This window comes from Haliotis asinina, chromosome 1, assembly GCF_037392515.1.
Source record: "Haliotis asinina isolate JCU_RB_2024 chromosome 1, JCU_Hal_asi_v2, whole genome shotgun sequence".
Lineage (NCBI taxonomy): Eukaryota > Metazoa > Mollusca > Gastropoda > Lepetellida > Haliotidae > Haliotis > Haliotis asinina.
The window spans coordinates 31,090,398-31,118,042 of record NC_090280.1 but is presented as its reverse complement, the minus strand read 5'-3'; the positions used below and the strand labels follow the sequence as shown (position 1 = coordinate 31,118,042).

At 39.3% G+C, this 27,645-nt stretch overlaps 2 protein-coding genes across 3 annotated transcripts in view; both read left to right on the top strand.

Annotated features, from left to right (window-relative positions):
• Positions 1-27,645, top strand: part of LOC137290357 (uncharacterized) — a 77,549-nt gene that overhangs the window by 37,284 nt on the left and 12,620 nt on the right. The window lies entirely within an intron of this gene.
• On the top strand, positions 11,132-16,833 carry LOC137290351 (uncharacterized). Of its 2 annotated transcripts, none has more exons than XM_067821211.1 (7): positions 11,132-11,509; positions 11,943-12,293; positions 12,458-12,505; positions 13,578-13,700; positions 14,189-14,231; positions 14,510-14,562; positions 14,797-16,833. In XM_067821211.1, exons 1-7 carry the CDS (start codon positions 11,245-11,247, stop codon positions 14,910-14,912), a joined length of 999 nt encoding a protein of 332 aa, XP_067677312.1. In that variant the 5' UTR covers positions 11,132-11,244; the 3' UTR covers positions 14,913-16,833. The 2 variants fall into 2 exon arrangements, with proteins under 2 accessions (XP_067677312.1, XP_067677323.1); XM_067821222.1 differs by having other exon boundaries at positions 11,181-11,509; positions 11,943-12,173; positions 14,797-15,147.

Sequence of the window (27,645 nt, the reverse complement as noted above, 5' to 3'; positions counted from 1 at the left end):
TTTTTATTTCCAGATTCAACAACGTTCGGGAACACCACGGAAACTGCCACCGGTAACCTTGGTAGCCATTAGATGTAAATTAATAAAGATGAGGCCCTAAATTGGACGATGTGAATCATACGTTTCGAGGGCAAATATTGGAAGTTTGACTAGGAACTACTAATATAATTTTCTTCGGAATCGATTCCCGAAGTGAGCAGAACATGTCAAGGTCACTTCTGGCGTCCCCCGTCACGATATTGCAGGATTATTGCTGAAAGCGGCTTAGAACTATGTTATTACCTATTCACTCGCTAACGACCATCTCTCGCTGTAAACTGTAAATTAATATGTCCTCATATAAAAGGTTCATTAAAAGTAATCAGAATAATATTCACGTATTGATTTCGCTTTACCCGTGTGACAGCCACAATAAACTCAGCAAGAGTTGTATACTACCAAGGGAGTTGAGATTGAAACACGATGTGCTGTTGAGACTGACATCCAGTGATCGAGGGGAAAAGTACCAACGCCTTGAGCATGCACTAGTGCGTGGATGTGAGCGCTATATAAATATCCTATATCCTATATCCTAAATGTATCATTAATCCAAAACGTATTAAGGAAAGTAGACATTTGAATCTAATCTGATTTATGCAGGCAACCTTTCCGCAAGACCAAGGAAAGAGAAACACAGTCTCGATATGTCAGTGACCATGGTTGTCATTAGTTAGTCAGTAATTTGTGTGTGTTCATGACATTTTGCATGTGAAGTAATCCTTACGATCGATGGACAGTAAAGAAACTTGTGCAATTTAAAGGCATAAACATATTGTGGGCTGGTGATACTGTGAATCACCACCGCATATCTATGACAAAAGAATGCCCTACAGATTGTCGGTGGAAGATGACGACCCATGAGTTAGTGAATGTGTTAGGCTTTACGCCGATTTAGCAATATTCCAGCACTATTACGGGGGTGGGCTCCAGAAATGGGTTTCACATATGGTACCCATGTGGGGAATCGAACCCGGGTCTTCGGCGTGACGAGCGAACACCTTAACCACTAGGCTAACCCACAGCCCTGACGGCCCATTATATATGTTTCTGTTGTGAATGTACGAACTCAGCAATGAAAACTATATATACCTATAATTATTATCAAATAGGACCACTTCTTATCACTCGGGCGGCGTTGTTTGAAATCCATTTTTGGTGTGCCTCATAGTGACATTGCCGGAATATTGCTAAAAGCGGCTTAAAACCGTACCCACTCGTTTAATTGGAAAGGGAATCCCGTTTAGCTCGATCGTTGGGTTGTCATAGTTTTATGGAACCTGTTTATTCCGGATACTGATGATTAGAATACCTACTGCTGGAACACGAGCATAAACACAAAGTGACGGCGAACCATATTTCACCATAATCCGTAATTTTCTTTAAATCCACTTTGAACTCTACATTTCGGATTAATGGGCTTCATATGTAAACGTTTTATATTCACCAGCCCCCAATGTCATCATCATCACCGGTTCAGTCTGCACCATGCTCGTCGTCGTCACCTGCATCACCCTGCTTGTGTACTGTGTAAGGACTTGGGGCAAGTCGGGGAATGGATGTAAGTAGTAGTTCTGTTTCAAATGACTGTTGTCAAGTAAACTAGCGGCCGAAAGAAAGTTATCACTTTTAAAGTAATTAACACCGATTTCAAAATAGAAATAAGACGTACATGATATTTACGATAGCAATTACATAAACAGAAAAAATCCAATAATTTAATCAATTTGAAAATACTTTTGCCATAAATTATTAAGAAAGGATGAACAGGTGAAAGTTCATACAAAAAGTGAATAATGTCACAAAATGAGACAGGGGTCCTCAACAGCGAGTGTGACCAGTCTGGGCATCCATACACGCCAACAGACATCGTCTCATTGACGACATCAGTCAGCGCATGACGTCAGTGGGAATTCTGTTCGATAAGTCCAAGTTCCTGTCGGTTCGCTGCTGGTGATACACGCTGTCTCAGATGATGACCAAGATGGTATAAAAAATATTCAGTGGGGTTCCTGTCTGGAGAACGTGCTGGCCAAGGCAATGTGTTGACGTGAACTTAGTGTGGGGCCTTATGCTGACAAGCTGCCAACTCCTCTTGGCTATTGCCAAATAACGGAGAGTACTGAAGGTCTCACCAGTTCATACCTTGGCATTCAGATTCCCTCGGATGACATCCAGCCACGTTGTTCTCTGGCCACAATTTCCACCCCATAAAATCCTCCATAGAACACATGAGGGGTCAAGGAGATTCCATGGAAGGGACCTTAGTACACCAGCAATGAGATGTCGTTGACGGTATTAGCATGCATTTGGATCCCACTTTCTGTTGGAGTGGCTGTAGGTGTCTGTATAATGGTGGTCGTGGATGTCATCTGTCTGTGTGTGGCGTACCACTTCAGGGACGAAATAGCAGACTGTATAGGTCGACACAGAGACAGTCATGAAGTGAACTACGACTAAGTCCAACGTCTGCAGGGATGGAATCATTCTTTCAGGATGGGGGATGTGCAAAGTTCTCATTTTGACATGCTCTCCTGAAAATGGTAAATAAGCTGCACACTCGGTCCAATGATTTCAACAGTTGATCATTAGCGGTTACCTCTGAGTGTGGACTGCATTGCATCCAGCCACATAATGTTGAATATTTCTTATAATCTGTGTATGACAGATAAAAACATTATAATCTTTGTAAACGGCAGCCAACATAGGCCATACTTCTTCGTACTTTTTTTTTTGTAGCTCTAGGTATTCACAAAGTCTTTCACTTTTCCAGGCGTGAAGAGAACCAGAAATACAGATGTGCCAGTAATGTCCAAGTAAGTGTATCTTTAACAATTATTGCTTTGAGCCATTCATTACTACGAAACGTAAAATGTGAATGATTTATGAAACTTTGGAAATTAAAACTAGTTTCTATTAAAATATCTTTTATGTATTTAATGTTTTATGCAGCTAATTTTAAATGTAACAAATACGTGGACATCAGCTGGACACAATAAGACAATTGATCAGGTGTAAATGATAGACAGAGTCGTTAGCGATGTCCAGGTAGGTGCATCTCTGTATAATTACTCTTTTAAAGCATCTATTAATATCTGTATTCTCTCCCAAACATTACAGCATGCAGAATCCCTCGGCTACAGTGATCGCTCCTGTCAGAATCCCAACACAAGGTCAGTGTTTGTCAGTGTATATGCTTACTTACTCGTTTCTACTGAGGATACCTAAATGGTGATATAAGAGAGTATTGCTGCTGTTTACACTAGCTATTTTAGAGGCCGTTGTGAAAGTCTGAAATGTTCTTAACAGTATCTGTCACTCACTCACTCTCCATAATAATTTGCTTTCCTTCCAAAGATGTGTCAGAGGGGCAATACAAACTTTCTGTATGTATCTGTGTAGGTGTCGGTGACGATTATGAAGTACCAGTTGACAGGAATGACTACTATGCCCTACAGAGAGACGTTGCTGACGTTCCAAACACTTATGAGAAGATACGACCATACCAGAATGTGTGAAACGGGGAGTCAGTCAAGACGAACCACCAACCTTATAATCAATGTTGATGCGGACTGAACATTTGAAATGAACTCTGACAATCAGAAAAAGAAAAGTTCAATTGCATCAACTGAGCATGAATTCCTACATTATTTTCTGTTTCTTGAGACAAGCAGTTGCCGTTAATGCATAATGATCTCAGAAGAAGGATTTCATAAAGCAGGTAGATATTAATGAGTGAGTGAGTTTAGTTTTTCTCCGATGTCGGGCACACCAGAACTGGGCTTAATCTTCATATAGAAGGTAAACATGTGTAATCTTCATGTTGAGTCATGCTTTAACAAAATGTGCACAGATGCACTTCCTTTTTGTTCATTGTACTTGTGCACATGTCCTTATTTACCAATAATCATAAATTAAGTATATGTTTAGTCATGTTAATTTTGCGCCGGGTTACACGTCAGATGAAACACAATACAGTGTACTGATGTACAGTACCTACTGTACTGTGATCTCTTCTTCAGATCAAGAATATATTTCTCTGATTCACGTTCACGTGATATACAAACAACAATCCTATTCTAAATAAAATTACATTTGAATCAGTTTCCTTAAGATTTCTACGTTACGACGTGACAATATTGAGGATATATTGTACATGTTTGTCGGGTGAAAATGAAAACCTTTGTCGTATAATCAACAATTGTCCCCATGACTTCTGGACTTCAATAAGTGTCCCAACAATGATTTCCGGTATTCTGATGTTTCCTGTGTAAAGGAATCGAGTTTTATTTAATTGATTCTGTGTTTTTGTAGGACATTCCTCATAACGCAATTGTTAGCACATTTGCTTATGAGAAATGACGATCACTTTCGTAATCATCCATCCCTTTTCATGAGATATGCCTCGATATGACCGCCATATAAGCGGACTATTACTATTTCTGTTATTACTATGGAAGATATATGAGACATTTAAAAATTTGACATCACACTGTCAAAAATAATGTTCAAGGCAAGTGCTAGTTTGACATGCAACGTATGCCCTAGGCTCTTACCAGATGCAGTTCCCTCTTTTGACTTGTCCCTTGGGTTTATATGAATTTGTTAAATGCACTTTCCTATTTTGTATCTTACCATTTTCACAAGTGAGTTCATCAGATGGCCAATTAACTTGCCCTTGTATGTGTTTGTGGCCATGTATGTGTTCCAGGATGCAACTTGGAAACTTTAAACATCTGGTGTCATCGTCATTTGATAGTCATTCATAAATAAATGATATTAATATAGGTAGGTCAATACAATGGGTTCTATATTATGGCGTCCTTATCATTATGCAAGTATATGATGAGGAATTTAGTCTTTGGAGGCATTTAGAATATGATGCATTTGCGATTCTAAATTATAGTTAGATTAAAATAATTGGAGGAATGAAATGTCAGGAAATAGGTCGCGCGGGCTGGCGTCCTGAAATTTGAAATGTTTGTTGGATGGCAATCAGTTAACTCATCGGTTTCTTCCAGTCTTTGAAAAGGTCATGCCTGGAACTTGAAATGAATGATAAGGATATCGTATAAAAGTAGAATGGTCTTGTGGTTTTAGGAATCGATATAATAGCAAGTTTTATCTCATTTTACGTATTTTTGTTAATTTGTCACCACGATGATTTTTGGTTTCAGACAGATTATAAACATTATTAGGCTCGTTGCATGGTTTTACCTTGGTCAAACAAACTGTTTGGCATGGTCTGGATTCCTTATATGTCAGAATATAACTCGTTATGAAGGCACCGGCACTAACCTGTGTATTTATTTCATTTTCCAATTTATCTTATCCTGTATGGTAACCATATGACGTGTGTGTACATTTCTTTCCTCTAATCTTCCACGACAATGACTGCTTCCAATGCATGCAATGTTTTATTTTGTTCTTACCCTGTACGTTGAAGGGCTGCCAACAAAACTTTGCTTTAACCCTTTATCGTTCTATATGTTAAGTGTTGACCATTGTTTTGTTCAGAAACCCGGTATGTTTTAATTGTATCGTAAACGTGAAGTTATTACACTATATCTTGCATATACTGATTGATTCGTTATGTCAAGCTACTATCCAGTATAAGTACGGAAGTTGTCTGATAGTACTAAAGGTTAAACCGCGCTAATCTATACATCTGTTTTAGCTATTTTTTTGTCATTTGACTATTTGTCGTGTGGAAAACAAAATCTGAGGTTAGGACAGATCAAGCGGTTGGGTGAATGAGTGAGTTGGTGTTAGCGTCTCTTTCAAAACTTTGATTTAGGTCATCGTGCGACAGCTTAACGTGGGAGCTAGTCTTACCTGGATGAGTGAAAGCCTACAGTTGTACGCCTCCTTTGTAATATTTCACCAATAATCTCTCAGTCAAAGTGAGAGATACTAGAAATTGGCTTCACAGATATACCCAACTACAAAGGCATTGGTCCAGTGGAAAATAAATCACGAAGACTGTAAAACTAAACAAAGAATTGGTCCTGTGGACAGTAGGTCATTAAATCAAGAAAACGAACCAAACGGATTGAACCAGTGGAGAGTAGATCATAAAGACTAGATAAAGAAAAGTATACAAAGGCATTGGTGCGTGGGGAAAAGATCTCAAAGAGACGTAATGGTCCCATGGAAAATAGGCACAAGCAAACAAAGATGCTTGCTTGTGTCGTTATGTTGTCAGCTAGAATGCACATGATTATAGGAATGAAATTAAACAACAAAATTACATGCAGATACAGCTGTCGTCTCATGAAACGGTTATTGATTTACCAGACCGTTACATATCGGTAACATATCCGACCACCTCCGTGTTAAGTCAGAAAGTCAACAAGGAAACTGAATAAACTAATGATTTTAATATGAATACGTAGATGACTAATGAACTGAATCAAACATACATTCAAATGTCCTTCTCAGTACTGTGCAAAATGTTTATTTGATAACAGTCGTTGACGAACTAAGAAGGTTTTATGAACTTAACGAACGATAACAAGCACCATTTTCACACGTTTATAACCAGTTAGTCAAGAACACTCGAAAGACCTGTAAAGTTACACAGCACTAAGAACGTCACCATTCCATGCAAGCGCTGGTTATCGGGAAGTTCCATGACCTGACTAGACTTTGCCAGTCCTATACTCGCTGATCAGGCAGAACATCATGGTGTCAATTCCTGGCTTTCTTGGAGTAGACTCAACCATTGACAGACCACCAAAATATATGTGACTGACACGCTGATCTTGCAGTCTAAGTGCCGTCAGACATCTCAATGATGTACTGGTCGTAGCAGTCTCAGTATCGTTACACATCTGAATGACGCACTCATCATTGTAGCCTAAATACCATGATTAAACATCTCAATGACGGTCTGATAATTGTATTCTAAGTACCGTTACACATCTGAATGATGCACTGATCATGGAGTCTAAGTACTGTTACACATCTGAATGATGCACTGATTATTGCACTCTAAGTACCCTTACATATGTAAATGGCGCACTGATCATTGTAGTGTAAGGACCGCAACACATCTGAATAAGGCACTGATTATTGTAGTCTAAGTACGGTTACACAGCTAAATGACGCTCTGATCATTGTAGTCTAAGTGCAGTTATACATCTAAGTGATGCACTCGTCATCGAAGTTTACGTACAGTTTCATATCTGAATGATGCCGCGATCATTGTAGTCTAAATACTGTTACACACCTGAATTACGCACAGATCATTGTAGTCGAAGTGCAGTTTCATATCTGAATGATGCTGTGATCATTGTAATCTAAGTTCCGTTACATAACTGAATGATTGCACTGATCATTGATGTCTAAGCACCGTTAAACATCTCCATGACGCACTGATCATTGTAGTGTAACTACCGTTACACATCTGAATGACGCACGGATCATTGTATTCTAAGTACCGTTAAACATCTGAGTGATGGACATATCATTGTAGTCTCAGTGCCGTTACACACCTAAATGACTCACTGATCATTGTAGTCTCAGTACCGTTACACATATGAATGACGCACTGATCATTGTTGTGTAAGTATCGTAAAACATCTAAATGGTGCACGGATCAATATAGTCTAAGTACCGTTATACACCCAAATGATGCAGTGATCATTATATTCTCAGTACACACCTGAATGACGAACTGATAATTGTAGTCTTAGTACTTCATTGACGCACTGATCATTTTAGCGTTAGTACCGTTACACATCTGAATGACATGCTCATCATTGTGGTCTAAGTACCGTTGCACATGGATCATTGTAGTCTAAAACAAACTGATCAAAGCAGTCTAACTATCGTTACACATCTGAATGATGCAGTATTCATTATAGTCTAGGTATCGTTACTCATCTGAGTGATGCACTCATCATTGCAGTCTAAATACCGTTACACACCTGAAGATACACTTATCATTGTAGTCTAAGTACCGCTACATATTCTGAATGATGTTCTGATGACTATTGTCTAATCTGATTGACACAATAATAATTGTAACTAATTACCGTACCCATCTGATGGAAGTATTGAGCATTATTCTCAACCGTTAGTCTCAAAATACCTTAAGAGCTATTTAGCAGAGCTGTTTACGTGTACCGAGGGAAAGCTCACGGAAGTGTGGTATGCGTTGTTGACCTCGGCGACAAGCGTGATACATGTTCCGAGTCTAACGATTTTACAGGCTCATGTGTGGTATTGTGTGAATGGACGTGTCTAATGTTTACACCACTTTAAACAGTTAGTCTGGATGATTTCATTTTTATGCTGTGGTGCTTCTACAAATTAATCAGTTTCTGTCCATCGTACACGCACTTCAACATGGCATTTAAATTACCGGGAACATTAAACTATGGTTATTAGCAACAACTCAAAGGTATCGATCATATCATTGCCGTCTGATACGACTGCGGGGCCTTATTTGCATTCAGACTTCAATATATAGTCAGTCATTTCAGATACGATAAGAGTAACGTGAATCAACAAAAGTGTCTGTTATTTTGAAAAATCGAGTATCAAGTTGGCAATCCATTGATCAACGCATATATTTTCATTTTATGAGTGAATGAGTGAGTGAGTTAAAATGTAACGTCACCTAGGCAATATTTCCACCATATCGTGATGAGAAATATTGTACAAAAAATAATATATGCACGTAAAAAAAAGTCATCGACAGGCTGAAAGAAAAATGACTAGAGTATCACATTAACAGTTAAAACTAGCCAACATGTATTTTCAAAAGTAGATAACTATTTTAGACAAAAACATGTAAGAATGGACTATGGACCAACAACTGAAGGTAGATGACAATACTAGGATCATGGGGACTTACAACACTACCTGCATGTTTCATGAAAGGCTATGGCCTATTTTAAGCGATGTGTGAAATAACCCTTTCCACGCGACAAATTTGCTTTGCTTTGCCAAATGTTACTAAATGGAAAAAGTGGAAGAACCTGTTATGCAAGGTTAATGGCGAATGTCTTTCAACATTTCTAAAGCCTGATAAACACGAAAATGAACAAACACCAGGTTAGTTATTTCAGTCTAACGAATATAAAGCATATAATAAGAAAAGAGAAGGTCAGCAATTTCAACAAGGTAGATTAAATTACATTTCCCTGTCCCGATTTCTTTAGCAATGTCACTGTATATCTTACGTTCACTGAGTATATCTTCACGGGAGTGCGTCTCGTTTTATGTCATGTCAACATAACTTAACTGCTTTGAACGAGTGTCGTATTTGTGTATCACGCCAGTGGTTGTCCATTAGACAGCAGCTTGTGAACCCAACCAGGAAGTGAGTCCTGCAGCTTGTGGCGGGGGAGATACCATGCACAGGTATGTGTGTTGTGTCCCAGTTTGGTTCATTGAATCAAGAATTCTGAAAATAAAAGCATTGCCATTCTCATGTCGTGTTGGTAAATGAAATAAATTGTCTACATGTTAGGTTTGTATATGTACATACCATCGTGTGTGACTCGTACACAGTTTTCAATGTAATTTGACATGCATTGTCAAATAACGCTAATACTAATATTGTCGTGGCTTGCTTCTTGCAAGTAACAGTTCAGTTTTGATTACGGCAATTTATGTGACTGAGTTTAGTTTTACGCCGTGCTGAGCAATATCCCACCTATATACGTCCTGGGCCAGACAATCAAGTGAGCATCATCATGAGCATCGATCTACGCAATTGGGATACGATGACATGTTACAACCACGCCAGGGAGCCTGACCACCCAATCCCATTAGTCACTTCTTACGATTAGCAGGTGTTACTATAGATTAATTCTAATCTCTACTAGTAGCAATTTTAGTGATGACCATTGTTTGTTCATGTCATTACTTTGTGTGAAATGTATGCTGAGGTCAGTGAACTGTACTCGACACCAATGGGTAGTACATGTTTGATTTATGTCACCAATTCTTTTGAAATACAGTAGTTTGATAGGTTGTTTAAGCGTTACTGTAAAAACGTCAAGGGTAAAGTTTGATCTGAAAATATATCCATACCCATCTAAATGATGACATACAAGTTTCAGGAACAGCTGCTCGCACCTGTTAAAATAGAAGCATGTATTCACGTGATCCGTTTCGTCTGCTGATCTTCATGGTCTTTCTCTCAGCAAGTAAGTATAAACGTGACTATCGTCACACACAGGCACATTCACACGCACATACACACGCAAGCACACACACGAATGCAAACACGGGACACTCGTCAGAGCAAATAAATTCCAGCATCAGGAGTGCGTGGTATTAGTATACACATTCCGAGACTGTAGTGGAGTTATTCCTGCTGTAATATCTGAGTGAAAACATTCATTCACGTGAATCAACGTACGTAAAACAAGATTATAAACCCTACTTCTGAAATTCCAGATTTTCATTTCGTGAGATCTGAACTCAAAACATGATGCTCAAAGCATATACAGAGTCACTCATTTTAACCACAGATTATCTGTGAAGTTAAAAAAACACACACCATGAACATGTAGACAAAGTTTGTCACTGGAGAAATCCGTATTACATTGTAAATAACCCAGTCTGGGAGAGACAATCCAGTGATTAACAGCAGGGACATCTACGCAAGTGGAAAACGGACGACATTTGTTGCGTCTTACTACGGGTTGACGAGGATCAGTTCCAACCGGAAATCTCAGAAGACTCCAGATTGCTAAGTGGAATAATCACTCATTATCATTATTGAATTGATGTAAATACGCGTCCTTCTTTGTCATTTTCAACTACATGTATATATCTTTCTGCGTGTGTGTGTTAAATATGTGTGTGTTGGCGTCGGTATGTGTGTGCGTTCTTGTGCTTGTCTGTATGTCTGTATATGTATGACACAGTGTGTGTATTTGTATATGTATCTGTGAGCGTGTGTTTGTTTGAGGATGTGAGTGAGTGAGTGAGTTAGAATTTAACGTTACATCTGGAATATTTCAGCCATATACGGGTGTATATGAATGTATTCATGCCAGATTTTTACAATACTGAGCCAAGGTACATGTTTATTGAATTGATGTAAAGACACATCCTTGTGTTTCAGTAAAGGGGGCAAGATTAATCACATCGCCAAGTCAAATAACAATTGGGGGCAGTAGCGCAACATCTCATTTGAGTGTCAGTTGTACCCAAGATGCACCCGGGATAACACAAGTGTTTAACATGGAGATTGGCAAGAAGTCTTCTTCTGGCACTAAGCAGGCAATAATCCGAATGACCAACACTGATTCGTCAGTACAAGTAGTGGACACAAGTCTACAACAGAGGATGACAGCCTCGGGGTCTATCAGTGGAGGAACAGGCAGCATACAGTTCATCCTGACAGATCTGAGATGTGCTGATGCTGCTTCTACATACTACTGCATCACGCTATACTCGACTGACACAACTGGAAGTGATGAGGCAACTACCAACATCACAGCCAGAAGTGCGTAATGATAATAAATGTTAACTAAAACTGATTCAGAAAACATTTGGTTACCACACACACACGCAAATAAAAGATTGTGGATATGCACTGTACGAGAGAGAGAGAGAGAGAGTGAGAGAGAGAGAGAGAATAAATATTTGACGTGTTTCAATTATTTTATTTTGTGTTTCTCAAGTCTTATCTGCACACGTGTGTTGTATGTGCTTCTAGAAGTACATGTCTATGTTCTGTGTAACAATCTGATCAGGTTCAAGTCATGCAGATCAATTGTATATTACTATATTATGCAAACAATTCCACATATTACAAATCATAGCATCAATTCCACTCGTGTGAATCATTTATATTGTAATAGTACTTGTAATATTGTCAGTGTTCTGTGCCGGTTGATCCCAGTGTTGACATACAATTTCCATATCCTTTCGTACAGCTTACCCAGAGCAGATAGAGATGTTCCCCAGTCCCGACAGGTTCCTGTATGACGATGGTCAGCTCATCTCATTCAGATGTATCGGAAGGATTGGGAACTTGTTTGATGAGAACAACCTCCAGAACCTATGGGCATGGGAGTGGCGATATATAGACAACGAGTTCAACTCCTGGACACGGTACCCCGATGACCAAAGCATCACCTACGACCTGCCTACTTTATCGACAGAATGTCAGTATACGGGGGCGTCCACACTGGTGCATACAATCTCGAATCTAGACAATGGAAGGCAGTTCAGGTGTTCTGTCTTAAGTGCAGACTTCAGTGCAAACAGGACTGTTTATGTTCTTGGTAAGATTTCAGTCTTTGTCTACAGTGATAGTGTTTTGTAAGTGATACACTTTTGTGGCATCGATACGTTCTCTATTGTGGTATACAGATACATGCATATTTTACATGTTTGTTATCAGTACACAAAACAGGACACGTCCTAACTGCTGCAACCTCCTTTCCAGGTCAAACACCGATAGCAACGCCATCACCGCCCGATACGTGCCCACGCGGTGAGTGTTACCAAAATGTAAAATAAAGCAACGGAGATTTACATGTGTATCTAAGAAGGAATTTACTTCATGATCCTGACCACAGAACTAATAGCATGGATGCCACGGTTTTCGTCACATGTGATACTGGGACAGTCACCATATCACTTATGTCAATCAAAGGCGACAACACACATGAGAACTGAAAATGGTATTTCCCTCATTTTTCCTTTTGTCGTGTCCACGCTTTTCCTGATCGTTGTATATTAAAGATATTATCTCTGTCAGCTGTCCTCGGTTAGTACGACCAGAAAACGTCTGTTTATTCCTGTACGATATAAGAAGGTCATTCCTGGTGTTATCCAGACTTTGCTGGAATATTGTTAAGAGCGGCATAAAACTAAAGTAACTGACTTGGTCATTCCATGTAATGTCCATCAGAAGTGTGTGTGAAGTTTCATCCCGTTGTATCCCATCTCTTTCTATATATGAAAGGACGGTACATGTCACAGAACTTCTGGGTGTAAAGTAAATTTAAAAGTTCAGTGTAAACAGTGCACATTTAACTGTACCCAGTCTCCCATCCCTCGGTCACTTTTAGTTTTAGTGTCGTCTATAAAGGGAATTTTAGACGTCACTCTTCTAAGGCGTTACTCTCAACAAGGTCACATTGAAGGGCAAGAGTTTATGCGACCAGTTCATGTCCAAATATCTAAAATTATCCTTTAGTTCTTTCACGCGAGAGTGTTTATGTACCGATATATTGACTATTGTAGTTTACTTAAAGCTCAGGAATTTAGTCCGTTGTGGGTTCAAAATTCATTTCATCATTCTTCCGACGGACTGATAATTATATTTCACGCTGCACTGAAACAAACTCAGTTGTTCTTCCTTTTTACCGTGTTAAAGAGATACAAAATAGAGCGCATCTCCTGAATTGTTATCATTTCCGAACTTATGACTTAATGTGATAAAAATTCAAATTCGTAATGCAACTTAGCTATTGTGCACACAGACGAGGTAAACTGCACATTCAGTGTAACATAATTGGTTTATTACACATTTTAATAAATGCACAATGTTTAAATCACAGAACAGAACCAGAAATCCTCGATTGGTGTTGGAGTGGCCGTAGGTGTCTGTATAATGGTGGTCGTGGATGTCATCTGTCTGTGTGTGGCGTACCTCTTCAGGGACGAAATAGCAGATTGTATAGGTATGTCGACAGTTTCTTGCAAGTCCGAGTGCGTCAAGAAATGAACCATCACTAAGTCCAAAGTCTGCAGGGATGGAATCATTCTTTCAGGATGGGAGATTTACAAAGTTCTCATTTTGACATGCTCTCCTGAAAATGGTAAATAAGCTGCACACTCGGTCCAATGAACAGTTGATAGCAGTTGAGGCAGCAGAATATGATGATGTTTAACCCCACACTGATCATTCGTTTCTGAACACAGTGGCATCATGATACAATACACGGGGGATGCATCTGCTCTTGAAACTGCAGGCACAGGCAGCAGCCATTAGCGGTTACCTCCTGAGTGTGGACTGCATTGCATCCAGCCACATAATGTTGAATCTTTCTTATAATCTGTGTATGACGGCTACCTTTGAAAACGGCAGTCAACATAAGCCATACTTCTTCGTACTTTTGCTTTTTTTTTTTGTAGCTCTAGGTTTTCATAAAATCTTTCACTTTTACAGGTGTCAAGAAAACCAGAAATACAAATGCGAGAGTAATGTCCGAGTAGGTGTATCTTTAACAATTATTGCTTTGAGCCATTCATAACTACGAAACATGTGAATGAGTTATGAAATTTCCGAAATTAAAAGTTTCTATTAAAATACCTTTTTAAATTTTATGTTTTATGCATCTGATTTTAAATGTAAGCAATATGTAGACATGAGCTGGACACAATAATACAAATGATCAGGTGTAAGTGATAGAGGCGTTAGCAATGTCCAGGTAGGTGCATCTCTTTTGAAGCATCTATAAATATCTATATTCTCTCCCAACCATTACAGCATGCAGACTCCACCAGCTACAGTGATCGCTCCTGTCAGAATCCCAACACAAGGTCAGTGTTTGTTAGTGTATATGCTTACTTACTGTCTACTGAGGATACCTAAATGGTGATATAAGATAGCATTACTGTTGTTTAGGCTAGATTTTTTTAAGGCCGCTGTGGTAGGCTGAAATGTTAATAACAGTATCACTGACTGATTCACTCACTCAGTGTCCATAACAATTTATTTTTCTTCCAAATATGTGTCAGAGGGGCAATACACATTTTCTGTATGTATCTGTGTAGGTGTCGGTGATGAGAACGAAGTACCAGAGAACAGGAATGACTACGATGTCCTACAGAGAGAAGTTGCTGACGTTCCGAACACTTATGAGAAGATACGACCATACCAGAATGTGTGAAACGGGGAGTCAGTCAAGACGAACCACCAACTTTATAATCAATGTTGATGCGGACTGAACATTTGAAATGAACTCTGACAATCAGAAAAAGAAAAGTTCAATTGCATCAAGTGAGCATGAATTCCTACATTATTTTCTGTTTCTTGGGACAAGCAGTTGCCGTTAATGCATAATGATCTCAGAAGAAGGATTTCATAAAGCAGGTAGATATTAATGAGTGAGTGAGTTTAGTTTTTCTCCGATGTCGGGCACACCAGAACTGGGCTTAATCTTCATATAGAAGGTAAACATGTGTAATCTTCACGTTGAGTCATGCTTTAACAAAATGTGCACAGATGCACTTCCTTTTTGTTCATTGTACTTGTTAAGTTCAATTGCATCAACTGAGCATGAATTCCTACATTATGTTCTGTTTCTTGAGACAAGCGGTTGACGTTAATGCAGATAGCTATTAATGAGTGAGTGAGTGAGTTTAGTTTTTCGCCACTTTTGGCAATATTCCATCAATATGATGTCGGGAGACACCAGGAATGGGCTGGTTCGTGTGCGTGACGACTAACCGCCCTAACCACTAGGCCACACCACAGCATATTAATTAACGCCAGATGTTTAACGTGAAAACGTCAGAACATCAACTTCCTGATCTCTGGTTTGTTGTTGTGTGGTTGTCGTCGTTGTTGTTTAAAGCTGCACTTGGCAGTTCTAAATCTACATCACCGTGTTTTGTCAATAATTGAGTGTGGAATAGACAATTCAATGGTATACATCACTAACATCAATCTACGTAACTAGAAGGATAGGAGAATAAGGGAAAAAAATCTATATCTAAGTATAGAACGTTAAAATATGTAATCTTCACGTTGAGTCATGCTTTAACAAAATGTGTACAGATACACTTCCTTTTTGTTCATTGTACTTGTTTCCTTATTTACCAATAATCATGAATTACTTATATGTTTAGTCATGTTACACGTCAGATGATACACAATAAGCACTCACTGCACTGTGATCTCTTCTTCAGATCAAGAATATATTTCTCTGATTCACGTACATGTATATAAATAACAATCATATTCTAAAACAAATTACACTTTAATCCGTTTCCTTGAGATTTCTACATTAGGAAGTGACAATGTTGAGGATATATTGCACATGTTTGTCGGGTGAAAATGAAAACCTGTGTCGTATAATCAACAATTGTTCCCATGACTTCTGGACTTCAATAAGTGTCCCAACAATGATTTCCGGTATTCTGATGTTTCCTGTGTAAAGGAATCGAGTTTTATTTAATTGATTCTGTGTTTTTGTAGGACATTCCTCATAACGCAATTGTTAGCACATTTGCTTATGAGAAATGACGATCACTTTCGTAATCATCCATCCCTTCTCATGAGATATGCCTCGATATGACCGCCATATAAGCGGACTATTACTATTGTCGTATAATCAACAATTGTTCCCATGACTTCTGGACTTCAATAAGTGTCCCAACAATGATTTCCGGTATTCTGATGTTTCCTGTGTAAAGGACGGCATGACGCAATCGTTAGCACATATGAGAAATGACGATCACTTTCGTAACTATCCATCCGTTTTCATGGGATATGTCTGGATATGACCGCCATATAAGCGGACTATTACTATTAATGTTATTAATATGGTTGATATATGGGGCACTCCAAAAACCACAGGAAACCACAGTCCATTACAGATAGTGTTCTATAACAGTAAATCCTGGTTTGTCCGGAACACATCATCTGAAAATAACCCAAACAACCGAAAGAAAAAAAAACAACTAATTCTTCCAGACTATGTTATTCAAAAACGCAAACTTCAAAGGAGAAACATTACCGAACGATATGTAGCAAGTTGATATACAAAATATTATATATCTAATGTACGCTGATTGAATTTAATCTTTGGGGGCGTTTAGAATGTGATTCATTTGCGATTCTGAACTATGGTTTAATAGGTTAAAACAGCTGGAGGAATGAAATGTAAGGAAATAGGTGGTTGTTGTCCTGAACTGATGTGTTTGTTGGGTGACAATCAGTTAACCCATCAGTTTCTGCCAGTCTTTGCTAAGAACACCTGGAACGTGAAATGAATGATAAGCATATCATATAAAAAGTTAAATGCTTTGTGCTTTTAGGAATTGATACTATCGCGAGTTTTATCTCATGTTACTTTAAGGGTTTTTGATTGTTGGTTTCAGACACATTATAAAGATCATCAGGATGGGTGTATGCTTTTACCTTGGTCAGACAATCTGTTTGGCATAGCATGGATTCCTTTGAAATCATCTTTGAAGGGGCATGGTTGATTTTGTCTTGCATATTGTAAGGTAGAGAATTCAAAGACCTTATATGTCAGAATATAACTGGGTATGAAGGCCACAGCACCAGCCTATGTATTTGTTTCAGTTTCCATTTTAGCTTATCCTGGATGACAACCATGTGACGTGTGTGTACATTTCTTTCCTCCAGTCTTCCACGACAATGGATGTTGCCAATGTATCCAGTATTTTGTTTCTGTACGTGAGGCTGTTTAGCGTTGTATACTATATTTTGTTCTTAAATTGTAAGTAGCTAATGAATGCGTTGTTTTAACCTTTATCTTTTTATGTGTTAAGCGGTAACAATTGTTTTATTTTACCATGAACGCCAATCTACTGCCACCGCATGCATTGCTTTTCTTGTTTTTCTGTCAAGAAGAAACCCTGTATTTTGTTTTATTCATATTCTGTACGTGAAGCTACTAAGCTATCTATGAATTGTTTTAATCTTATCATAAACGTGAAGCTACAATTCCGTATTTTGCATGTACTGATTTATTTCTTATGTCAAGCTACTATCCAGTGTATGTATTGAAGTGCTTTGATCTCTATGTCAAGCTACTACGTGTAGCACTAAAGGTTAAACCGCGCTAACCTATGCGTATATTTTAGCTATTTTCATGTCCTTTTATGTTCTCGCTTGAGTATTACTTGCCCTGGATGTAACAATCCTGTGTATGTCTTATTGTGTTCCTACCTTATATGTCATGCTTCCATTCTGTGCATGCGTTGTTTTTTCCATTAACCATATGTTATGCAACAAAGTTGTTATTGCATTATTTATACTTTTATCCTCATTTCAACGTACTCACTTGGACATGTATTGTTTTGTTTGCTCCACGTTGTTAATTTTCTGCGTCTATGGTCTCAGCGCCTCTAGAAAGCCTGGTACCCTAAATTAAAAAAGACGCCAGACACGTTAAAAGTCAACGATATGAAATCTTCCATCTATACATTACTTGAATGAATTTACCTCTGCTCATAATATTTCAAGTCAGTATGTACTTAAGTTGTAATGGATAATTGTAAACTCTCACGTGATAACTGGAGCTAACTAAAAAGCATGTGTAATTGTACGCAGATATATGTGACACTAGAAAGGAGTGCTCCGCTCTGCTCACGTGCATCTGAGATCAATTTCGTCCAGTTCATGTATGTTGCAGGTGTTTGTCAACTTGAAGAACGAAAGTGAGCCGGATGTCTGAGCTGTGGGTTCGCTCAGTTCAGGTACCTCTGAGCTCTGACGAGCCCATGCATAGCTTAAATGGAGCTCACCACAGTTCACCTGTAACACAGGTCAGCTCCTTTATACCTGAACTCCGCTCATTCATGTCAGGGCTGTTGCCCCTAGCTCGTTTTCAGGTGGAGCTCCCCAAGGTTCATGTATGAGAACTTGAACTCCGCTGAGGACACGAAATTAAGCTCATATCATATTTGGCTGAGCTTAAAATCTGCATTGCTGAGGTGAATCTAAGTTAGACCGCCACTCAGATCGATGCCTCAGCTGGAACTCATCTCAGTTCCTGCAGGTCTGAGCTCACAGATGTCTAATATGATCCAGTAGATCAAGCAGACTTTGGAGATTAAGAGACTGTTGTTTGTTTGTTGTGATCGTAATCATCATCAAATGAAACTGAACAAAGTCTGGCTAGGGCAAAACCCTAAAACCTGGCATGATGTTTCGTTTTGTGTGCAAACCGACCCATACCCTGTTGAATCAGTAGTGACCAGGTATGTGCACCATGTCGGGTTAGATCTTTGTGAATGGAGTGTTGAAGAAAAACTGAACTAATTCGGCTATAGTTCACAAACTACCTACACGTGGAAAACAAAACTGTGCCCGAAGATTTTTGCATTCATCACGAATACCTCAGTTTTTACCTGCTCATTTCATGGTTTCGACAATGTTGAACAATAGCAAAATGAAAGCTTTTCAGTGTGCAAAAGGGCAATATTTTGATTTATTCGTTAAATCTTTCTTCGATGATACAGTGCTTTCCTCAAATGTCATCAACTATTAGTTTTAAGGGAGGAAAATGAAAAGGATGACCCGGTTATATGTCATCCTCCACTGTTAATAGGACATGCATTGCAAACATGACACGAAACGTATACGTACGTACTATTCCCGGATGTTTCGACCATATCAACTATAAGAAAAATGACAAACACTTCAGGTGAGAATTGTTGCAGATTTAAGCAAAGCTTTGTCTGCACAAGACGCGTGACTGGTTAACAGAATGAACATTTGCCATTTATTTGCATTTTGTAACCACCTCGTTTAGTCAGTTCGGAAGATTTCCCATCTGTTTAACTATGAGGTGCTTAGAAAAGGATTATGCAAGTATAAACCAGCTCACCCAATTGTAGGATGCTTTCTAACAATGCTTGTCGGTCCCCGAACATCTGCAGTAGAAACACACTGAGGCAACAAGGATGGAGAACAACACAGCTACTGTAATCGAGGATAAGTGATAACGCCGAAAATAAATTAAGGTGTATTAGGAGATTCAACAATATTTGTTTGACGCCGTATATAGACTCATGACCATTATGTCCCGCTCTTTACATGCTGAACATCGTTCTACGCAGTCTGAGGTAAATGTTGTTATTCAATTGCAAGGCACAATTAAACGTCAATAACCTTGTGACCTTGACCCCTGACCTGATTTTATGTTCACAGTTAAATGCCAATCCTGACTGTAGGCTATCCTTTAAAGTCAATGTCCTTTTGGCCGTATTCATGAGAAATATAGTCGGATTTGTGTTTGTAGTAAGTCATTAGGGACAAATAATATCCTACATCAATATCCATTATCAAACTCACCAGTTTAGCATTAAAAACAACATGAACAAAACTGTTTCAGGAGGCTACTCATACCCATTCGACATGGTGGTGGAGTATTCTTGAAAACGCTTGTAGAAGCTCTTATATCCGGGTTTTGCTGCTCATTGTAAGAGTTATGTTTTAGTAAAGGAGTAAACAGTAACAAATAAAAGGACGACGTCTCCTTGACATGATCAGTTTGGATGTTTCGTTGAGCATCTCCACTCACCGCTTCGTCGTTATTATAGAGAGATGCTCCCTCTGCGACAGCGCTCACCACCACCACCAAGAACACAACAACAGCGATCTTCATCCTCTACCTGTAACGATGAAATTCGAAATGGACATGGTGGAGACTATGGTGTGTTTGTTAGGGACGTGACCAAGATGGGATTAGGGTAGAACCCAGTAACCACGCTGATCAGACCAACAAACACGGACATGATTCTGACAAAGCATGGACCGCAAGTAACAGTAATAGTCTACTTATACGGCACACATATTCAAGAACATTGCCTGCTCACTGCGTTAGGTACATTACTAGCCCCGGTCATAGGACACTTGTATTTTTGGATCAGTTTTCAACTCACTGGGGATCATACTGTCGTGCTGCCTCTTATGTAAGCAATGAACTAAACTCTCACATTGCCAGTACATCCTCACGGGCACCTATCGCACAGCTGGGTGAATTGAGACAATGTGGATCTAAGTATCATGTCCAAGGATACTACGGAATTATGCCTATCTGGAAACCCGAGGCTCGGTACCTCCAGCAGGGATCGAACCCGGGCCTCCAGCGTAAAAGACCACTGCATTCTTGCGTTTCAAATAAATAGCATAAGTTTGGTGAGTGAGTTGGTTTTAAATATTCCAGCAATATCATGGCGGGGGATACCTGAATTAGCTTCTCACGTTGTATTTTTGCATACAATCCAACCTGGGTTTTGCGAGACGACTGAAATCTTTAACTATAAGCTACCCCATACCTTCAGCATAAAAACGCAATACTCCCGAGTACACGTGCCCTCCATAACAAACGTCGCACTTCGCACGTCGCGCTGAAGAGCCGGGTTCTGTTCTGGAATTCCTGGAATAGAGTTATCAGCGGCGTAAAACCATATTCACCCATTCATCCGCTCCAGAACAAACAGTTGCAGTAATGGAAATCATACCTTGGTAGGCTCTGTGCCTTCCTTGCACAATGGGGTATAGGCAATGTGGAATTGATTCACGCCAGTATTTATAAACTCCATGTAATTGGATTTACAGAGTTGTAATTTTCTTATCAGCTGATACCGTTACCAGCTGTAGATGAACTCCCTCATCCACGGCTGTTATATTAAATGGCATAATTAAACTGGCACACAGTGAAAACCCGATACCCTGCAAAAACTGTTGTCCGGATTAACGAATCCTTGGTATACATTGGGGTCCCCAGTTCGCTCAACAGAAAGGTTCTCAGTTCCATAAGGTATACCTTATTGCAAGCGCAGATTGTAGAAATTAAAATGTCTTCCTTCATGAGAAAAATGTACTTAGGTGAACGACCTGTATGAAAATGATCCATGAATCTATTTTTAAATGACATATTCAGCATGATGTCACAGTTTGTTATATTACATGTAGAGGCATATGCCCTTCATCCTGAATATGGACGAATGAATCAAAGAATTATAGATTGTAGCAAATGAAAAGAGAGAGGGGGCGGGGGGACATCTGACATCTGGCCCATTTGGCCCAAAATCACAATAACGTTTTGAGGATCTCTTCGGGATGAGATAAAACGTATATTCCTTCATTTCATTCATGATTGTATGTTATTCTGTGCCTGGATATTTGACACTATATTAATCATCTTGCGCTTTACCTACACTCCGTATTCAATAGCTTCATGATTTGCGTCTGGGACACCAAATTTCATTGCAATAAAATAGGTAATGTCCTGTTTGAGGGTGAAACTACGGGAATATACATCAAGGTCTGGTAGTGAATGAAGTTGAGTGACACACCAGAAACATATGTGAACACACCAAGTTCTGAAGAACAACTTTCAAACAGTCGTGAATCACGTGACCTTGACGGCACATGACAAGGAGGCTTTCCAGATGATTACTACTTTCATTCAGAATTGTTTGTAAGCAGGCCAATTTGGGCATCTTGAATCCGACCACCCATCGCTTTATAATATATGAATTCTGGAGAATATTCTAGCTGTACTTCAACCTTCATCAGACATACAATCACAGGCTGTTCCATGGCCGTGGAACGTAACTTAGTGGGTTGTGATTGGACGGGTCAGGCAAGGGTCAACAGGTGCGTGATATGGACATCTTGAAACCTAACTTGTTTAACCCTGCATATTGTATACGTCTGGCCACCGGCCTAATGAATATACAAATGAATATGCTCCTTCTGCTTAGTTTGACATTCCTGACATTGATCATAGTATTATTCAAATTCGTCACTTTCTTTCTGGAGCCAAGAAATACAAATGTGCCAGTAATGTCCATGTAGGTCCATCTTCATTCAGTTTATGCTCTTGAACTGCCAAACTAAAATGTGAATGATTTATGACAAAATGCAAATTATAGCTAATTTTTGGAAGGAGAATGTCAGCGTTTCATTATGTGTAGTTTTAATAAATATCCTGTCTCATTCAGCCACAGTGATCGCACCTGCCCAAATTCCAACACAAGGTGTGTGATTACTGTACACGTTTCCGTTAGAGGAAAACTGAATGATGATTTAAGTCAGGAAAAGGCTCCCTAGGACCCGTGCTGGCTGTAAGAAATGACTAAACAAGACTAGTTACATGTCGATGTGTCCCTGCATCAGATTCTGTTCTCTGCTTTTAGCCACTGTTTGATCATTGTTTAGGCTACGTGATTTGTAACGTTGATTGTTACTCAGCATTCCCTCACACACTCCATTCATACACAACAAGCTACCCATCTGACACACAACGTTTTCTCCACGTTGTCGCAAGGTTGTTCATTGGTAACGTCATGATATTCTGCCAGAAATTTCTGCAGGAAAAAATTTCTGCCAGAATTTTCTGCAGAAAAACATTTCGCAGGAAATTTCTGCAGAAAATAATTCTGCCAGACATTTCTGCAGAAATGCATTTTCAGAGCCAATTTGTGAGCTTATTAACACTTGAACATACTGGCACATGAACATTTCGTGTTCATCTCCTCGAGCTCTTTCCAATGATATGAAATATGTCTTTTTAGCTTGCTCCCCTCCGTGTGTCTAGTTAGGACTCACTGGCCATTCCTAAGTTGTCCCGTCCGGCCTTCAACCTTTCCGTTATGTAACCATGACCTACTTCTCCTTTATCTATCTGACCCAGTATGACCCAGGGTGCCACTTCAGTCAAACCCTAACAGTGAACTGCAGACGTATGTTGAATACACCTCTCATACACACAGTCTCATAACCTGTGATTCAACAAGGAAGTACACTATGCAGGTCGGGTTTCTAATGGCGGTTGAGTTTACAGGTATGTGTGTGTATTTTGAAAAGTCATTGTAGTGGTAAACAATATGGCAATGCTTCGTATTGGTATCTATATTATCACTTGCATGAACACCACACACACACTTACCACCGCTCCACAGTTAGATGATACACGCAGACATTCATCCCACTGACTGTGCGATACCATTGCCTTAGGTATTTGTTACTCAAACGTTGTATTTGGTGTGACATGTAGACATTATAGGTAATGGGATCTTAACTGAGTGGCATTTTAGAACATGCAATATTGAACAAACCTTATAGATGATAACGTTTTATATTTCGTGCGAATGAGTTTCCATACAGACCCGTGTACTGTTGTCAAGCAGGGAATGTAGTCATCAAAGAAATATTTTGAGGAAGATAGGATTCTAAACGGTGGGTAAGGTGACACGTACAGTTGTGAGTAAACTGCTTTGACGTGTGTATCCTCAGTTCTAAAGAAAAGATGACTTCTTCTGTACTTATATGTATTCATAGATGAAATAACACGACAATGTAGTTGTACAAAACTGGACGTCCGGGAACATAAAAGTAGTGTTTATCCATCTATTTTGTCTATAATTGTGATAATCAATGGCAGTTAGAAGCTGTTTGACCTCTACCTTTGTTGTGTGTTGTCTTACATACCTGTAACCAGCACTACCTGTTACCTGCACACCAGTGGCTGAAGTATACAGATCTACAATGTGTATCAATGTATAGACGTAGCTATTCTTGTCCTCTGATGCTAACTACAGTTCTCCTGTAATCAGCACTACGTATTACCGAAATGCCCGTGTCTGATGTATACAGTTCTGCAGTGTCTTTGTACGAACAGAACCAACACAGGACAGACACATTGCCTACTTGTACGTTGAATAAACTACAATTAATGTAGAACCTTATACTACAGAGGGGTAACTAACTTATTTCAGAAACAGAAAGTCCCATCTCTCAGAAGCCAGAAAAAATGAACCCACGTCACCATTTTTGTCTTCTGATCTTCATGACCTTTCTCCCTGCAAGTAAGTACGTATACAGAAACTGTTGCCAAATAAACTTAGTTACAAACCTTTCAAAGAAAAAGCAATAATGATACTTGTATCATGAAATATTTTGCCTCGCGATCGGTTCACATATTCATTCCTGTACATCTTTCTTCTGCAATGTCAGATGTTCCACTTGTGTGCTCTGTAACTGAAAGACGAGAGTTAAAATGGTCTTTAAAACTTTACATTCTGTAGATTTCTGTGTAGTTCAGAAACCGGAACCATGAATATTTGATACCTGTGACATTGGAGCGTTCCTCTACTTTGACATATTTTCATGGATTTCATATTGAACTTATGTAAAAAATACTTTCCAGCCACTGAGGCAAGCCTGACTGCATCACCAAGCCAAATAACAATCGGGGGCAGTAGCCCAACATCTCAGTTGACTGTCAGTTTTTCGCGAGATGTGTCCCTGACAATACGACTGCTTGACATTGAGATTGGCAAAACGTCTTCTACTGGCTCTAAGCAGCCTATAATACGAATGGCCAACACAGATTCCTCAGTACAAATAGTGGACACAAGTCTTCAACAGCGGATGACAGCCTATGTCAGTCGAGCAACAGGCAGCATACAGTTCATCCTGACAGATCTGAGATGTGCTGATGCTGCTTCTACATACTACTGCTCCACGTTCTACTCGGAGGGGAAAGCTACGAGGGATGAGGCAACCACCAACATCACAGCCAGAAGTGCTTACTGATAATGTTAACTACACTGACTTAAAAATTTTCGGTGACCACACACACACACATGCGCACACACACACACACGCACACACAACGATATGCCCCGTAAGACAGACAGACAGAGAGAGAGAAGGTTGGTGACCTTGAGATACAACACTCACACATACACACACAGAGAATAATTCACCTGTTTCAATTGTGTATTTACATTATGTTTTTTTGTGTTTCTCAGGTCCTCTCTGCACACGTGTGTTTTATTTGCTTGTATGAGTGCATGGTCTGTGTAACATTTACACAATCTAATCAGGTGCCATTCATGTAGACCAATTAAATACTGTAATCGTACTGATAATATGGTCATTTTGCTATGGCGACTGACCGGAGTGTTGACACACAATGTCTCTATGCTTTCTTACAGCTTATCCAGAGCAGATAGAGATGTTCCCCACTCCTGACAGGGTCCTGTATGACGATGGTCAACCCATCTCATTCAGGTGTACAGGAAGGATTGGGAACCAGTTTGATGAGAACAACCTCCAAAACCTGTGGACATGGGAGTGGCGATCGATAGACAATGAGTTCAGCTCCTGGACACGGTATCCCAATGACCAAAACATCGCCTACGACCCCCCTACTTCATCGGCAGAATGTCAGTATACAGGGGCGTCCACACTGGTGCATGCAATCTCGAATCTAGACAACGGAAGACAGTTCAGGTGTTCAGTGCTAAGCGCAGACTACAGTGCAAACAAGACTGTTTAAATTGTTGGTAAGATGTAAAAGTTGTTATTTTTTCGCCGTTGATATCTGTTCGGTTTATCTTATTGGTAAGATTTCACACATGAGATTCATCGATTATACATTGCATTTAACTGGTACAAGTTAAGGTTAACGCATAACGGGACAAAGCTTTCTGATTTATCGTTAAAATTTAATTAAAACCTGTTTGGCTGCATAAAAATAAATGTAAATGTTTCCCTGGCATATTTGTTTCGGAAGTGAGGAGGGCGGTTGGACTTTTTAAACAATTTTTGATTGAAAAAAGAGACGAGGGAGGAACACATTTTTATTTTTTCTCTCTCAGAAATACAGCTTGGAATGTTTAGCACGCGTTAGAGAGTTGTAGATTCACACTTGTTGTTACAGACACACATTCTTACAGTGGACAAGTTGATGATTGGGACGCGGCAAAGTCAAAATCATTTTTTAGAAATGGCAATAAAACTCTGTTATACGCACAAATAAATCTGACGAGCCGATGCCCGAGAACATTTTACTTGTTTCATTTAGCCTTAGCTATCCTATCACACGAAGAGCTTCATGTCTTAGTCAAGTATATCGTTTGTCGACCATTCTTAATTAGACCTATATCTCATTAGTAGTGTGCAGAATCTGTCTGCCTCATACGCCATACAACGACAGAAACAAAGGCTCATGACTACCTCCTATATGCTTTATGTCTTTTCATAGGCCAAGCAGGACCAGTCACAGGTACACCTGGACCGAATACAGGTGATAAGTTTTGCATAACTGAAAGAAGGCAAGAGTGGTTCACATATGATTATATCCACTAAATGTCAAAATCTAAGAAACGCTCCTTTATAAAGAAACAGCTTTATGTTCAGTTTAAATGCATTTAAGCTTTTAATACCTGGACGACACAGTCAAACTCCTTTCCAAAGCATCTAAAACCAGCTTTCCTTTCTCATCTCCTGTGAAATCTGTCATGTCAAAAATAGTGTCCTCCTGCTACAAGAGGGGAAGTAACTCTTGATGTAGTAAAAGTCATCCCTGGTGTCTTATTAGTAGCGTGCAGATGAACCTATGTGTTAGCCGGGTGCGCCATGCATGTCAGGAAAAGAGCGACAGAAACAAAGGATCACGACTGCCTGCTATATGCTTTATGTCTTTTCTTAGGACCAAAAGGTACATCTGGACAGAATACAGGTGATAATCCTGTCATAGATGAAGATGACAGTGCTAACGAGAATGTTTATGTTGTTGGTAAAATTTCACTGCTTAAGCTATTAAAAGAAATGACCCCATATATTTTATTCTCTCTCAAACCATAATGACAATCATATTAAGTGTGTCCAAGGTTTCATGTCGATAAACAAATCATATTTTACAATCCTGTAATCAGAACTATAGATTATATGTACGCCAGTAGCTGATGTATGCAGTTCTACAATGTTTATCAATGTGTAGGCGAAACTGTCCATGTAATGAACGTTGCTCGTTAAGTTTGTTCGTGGCCTCAAGGAATAGTTCTCCCAAAAAATATCTTGCTTAGCAAATGTTGTGAATCCTAGTGCAGATGGAATCATGT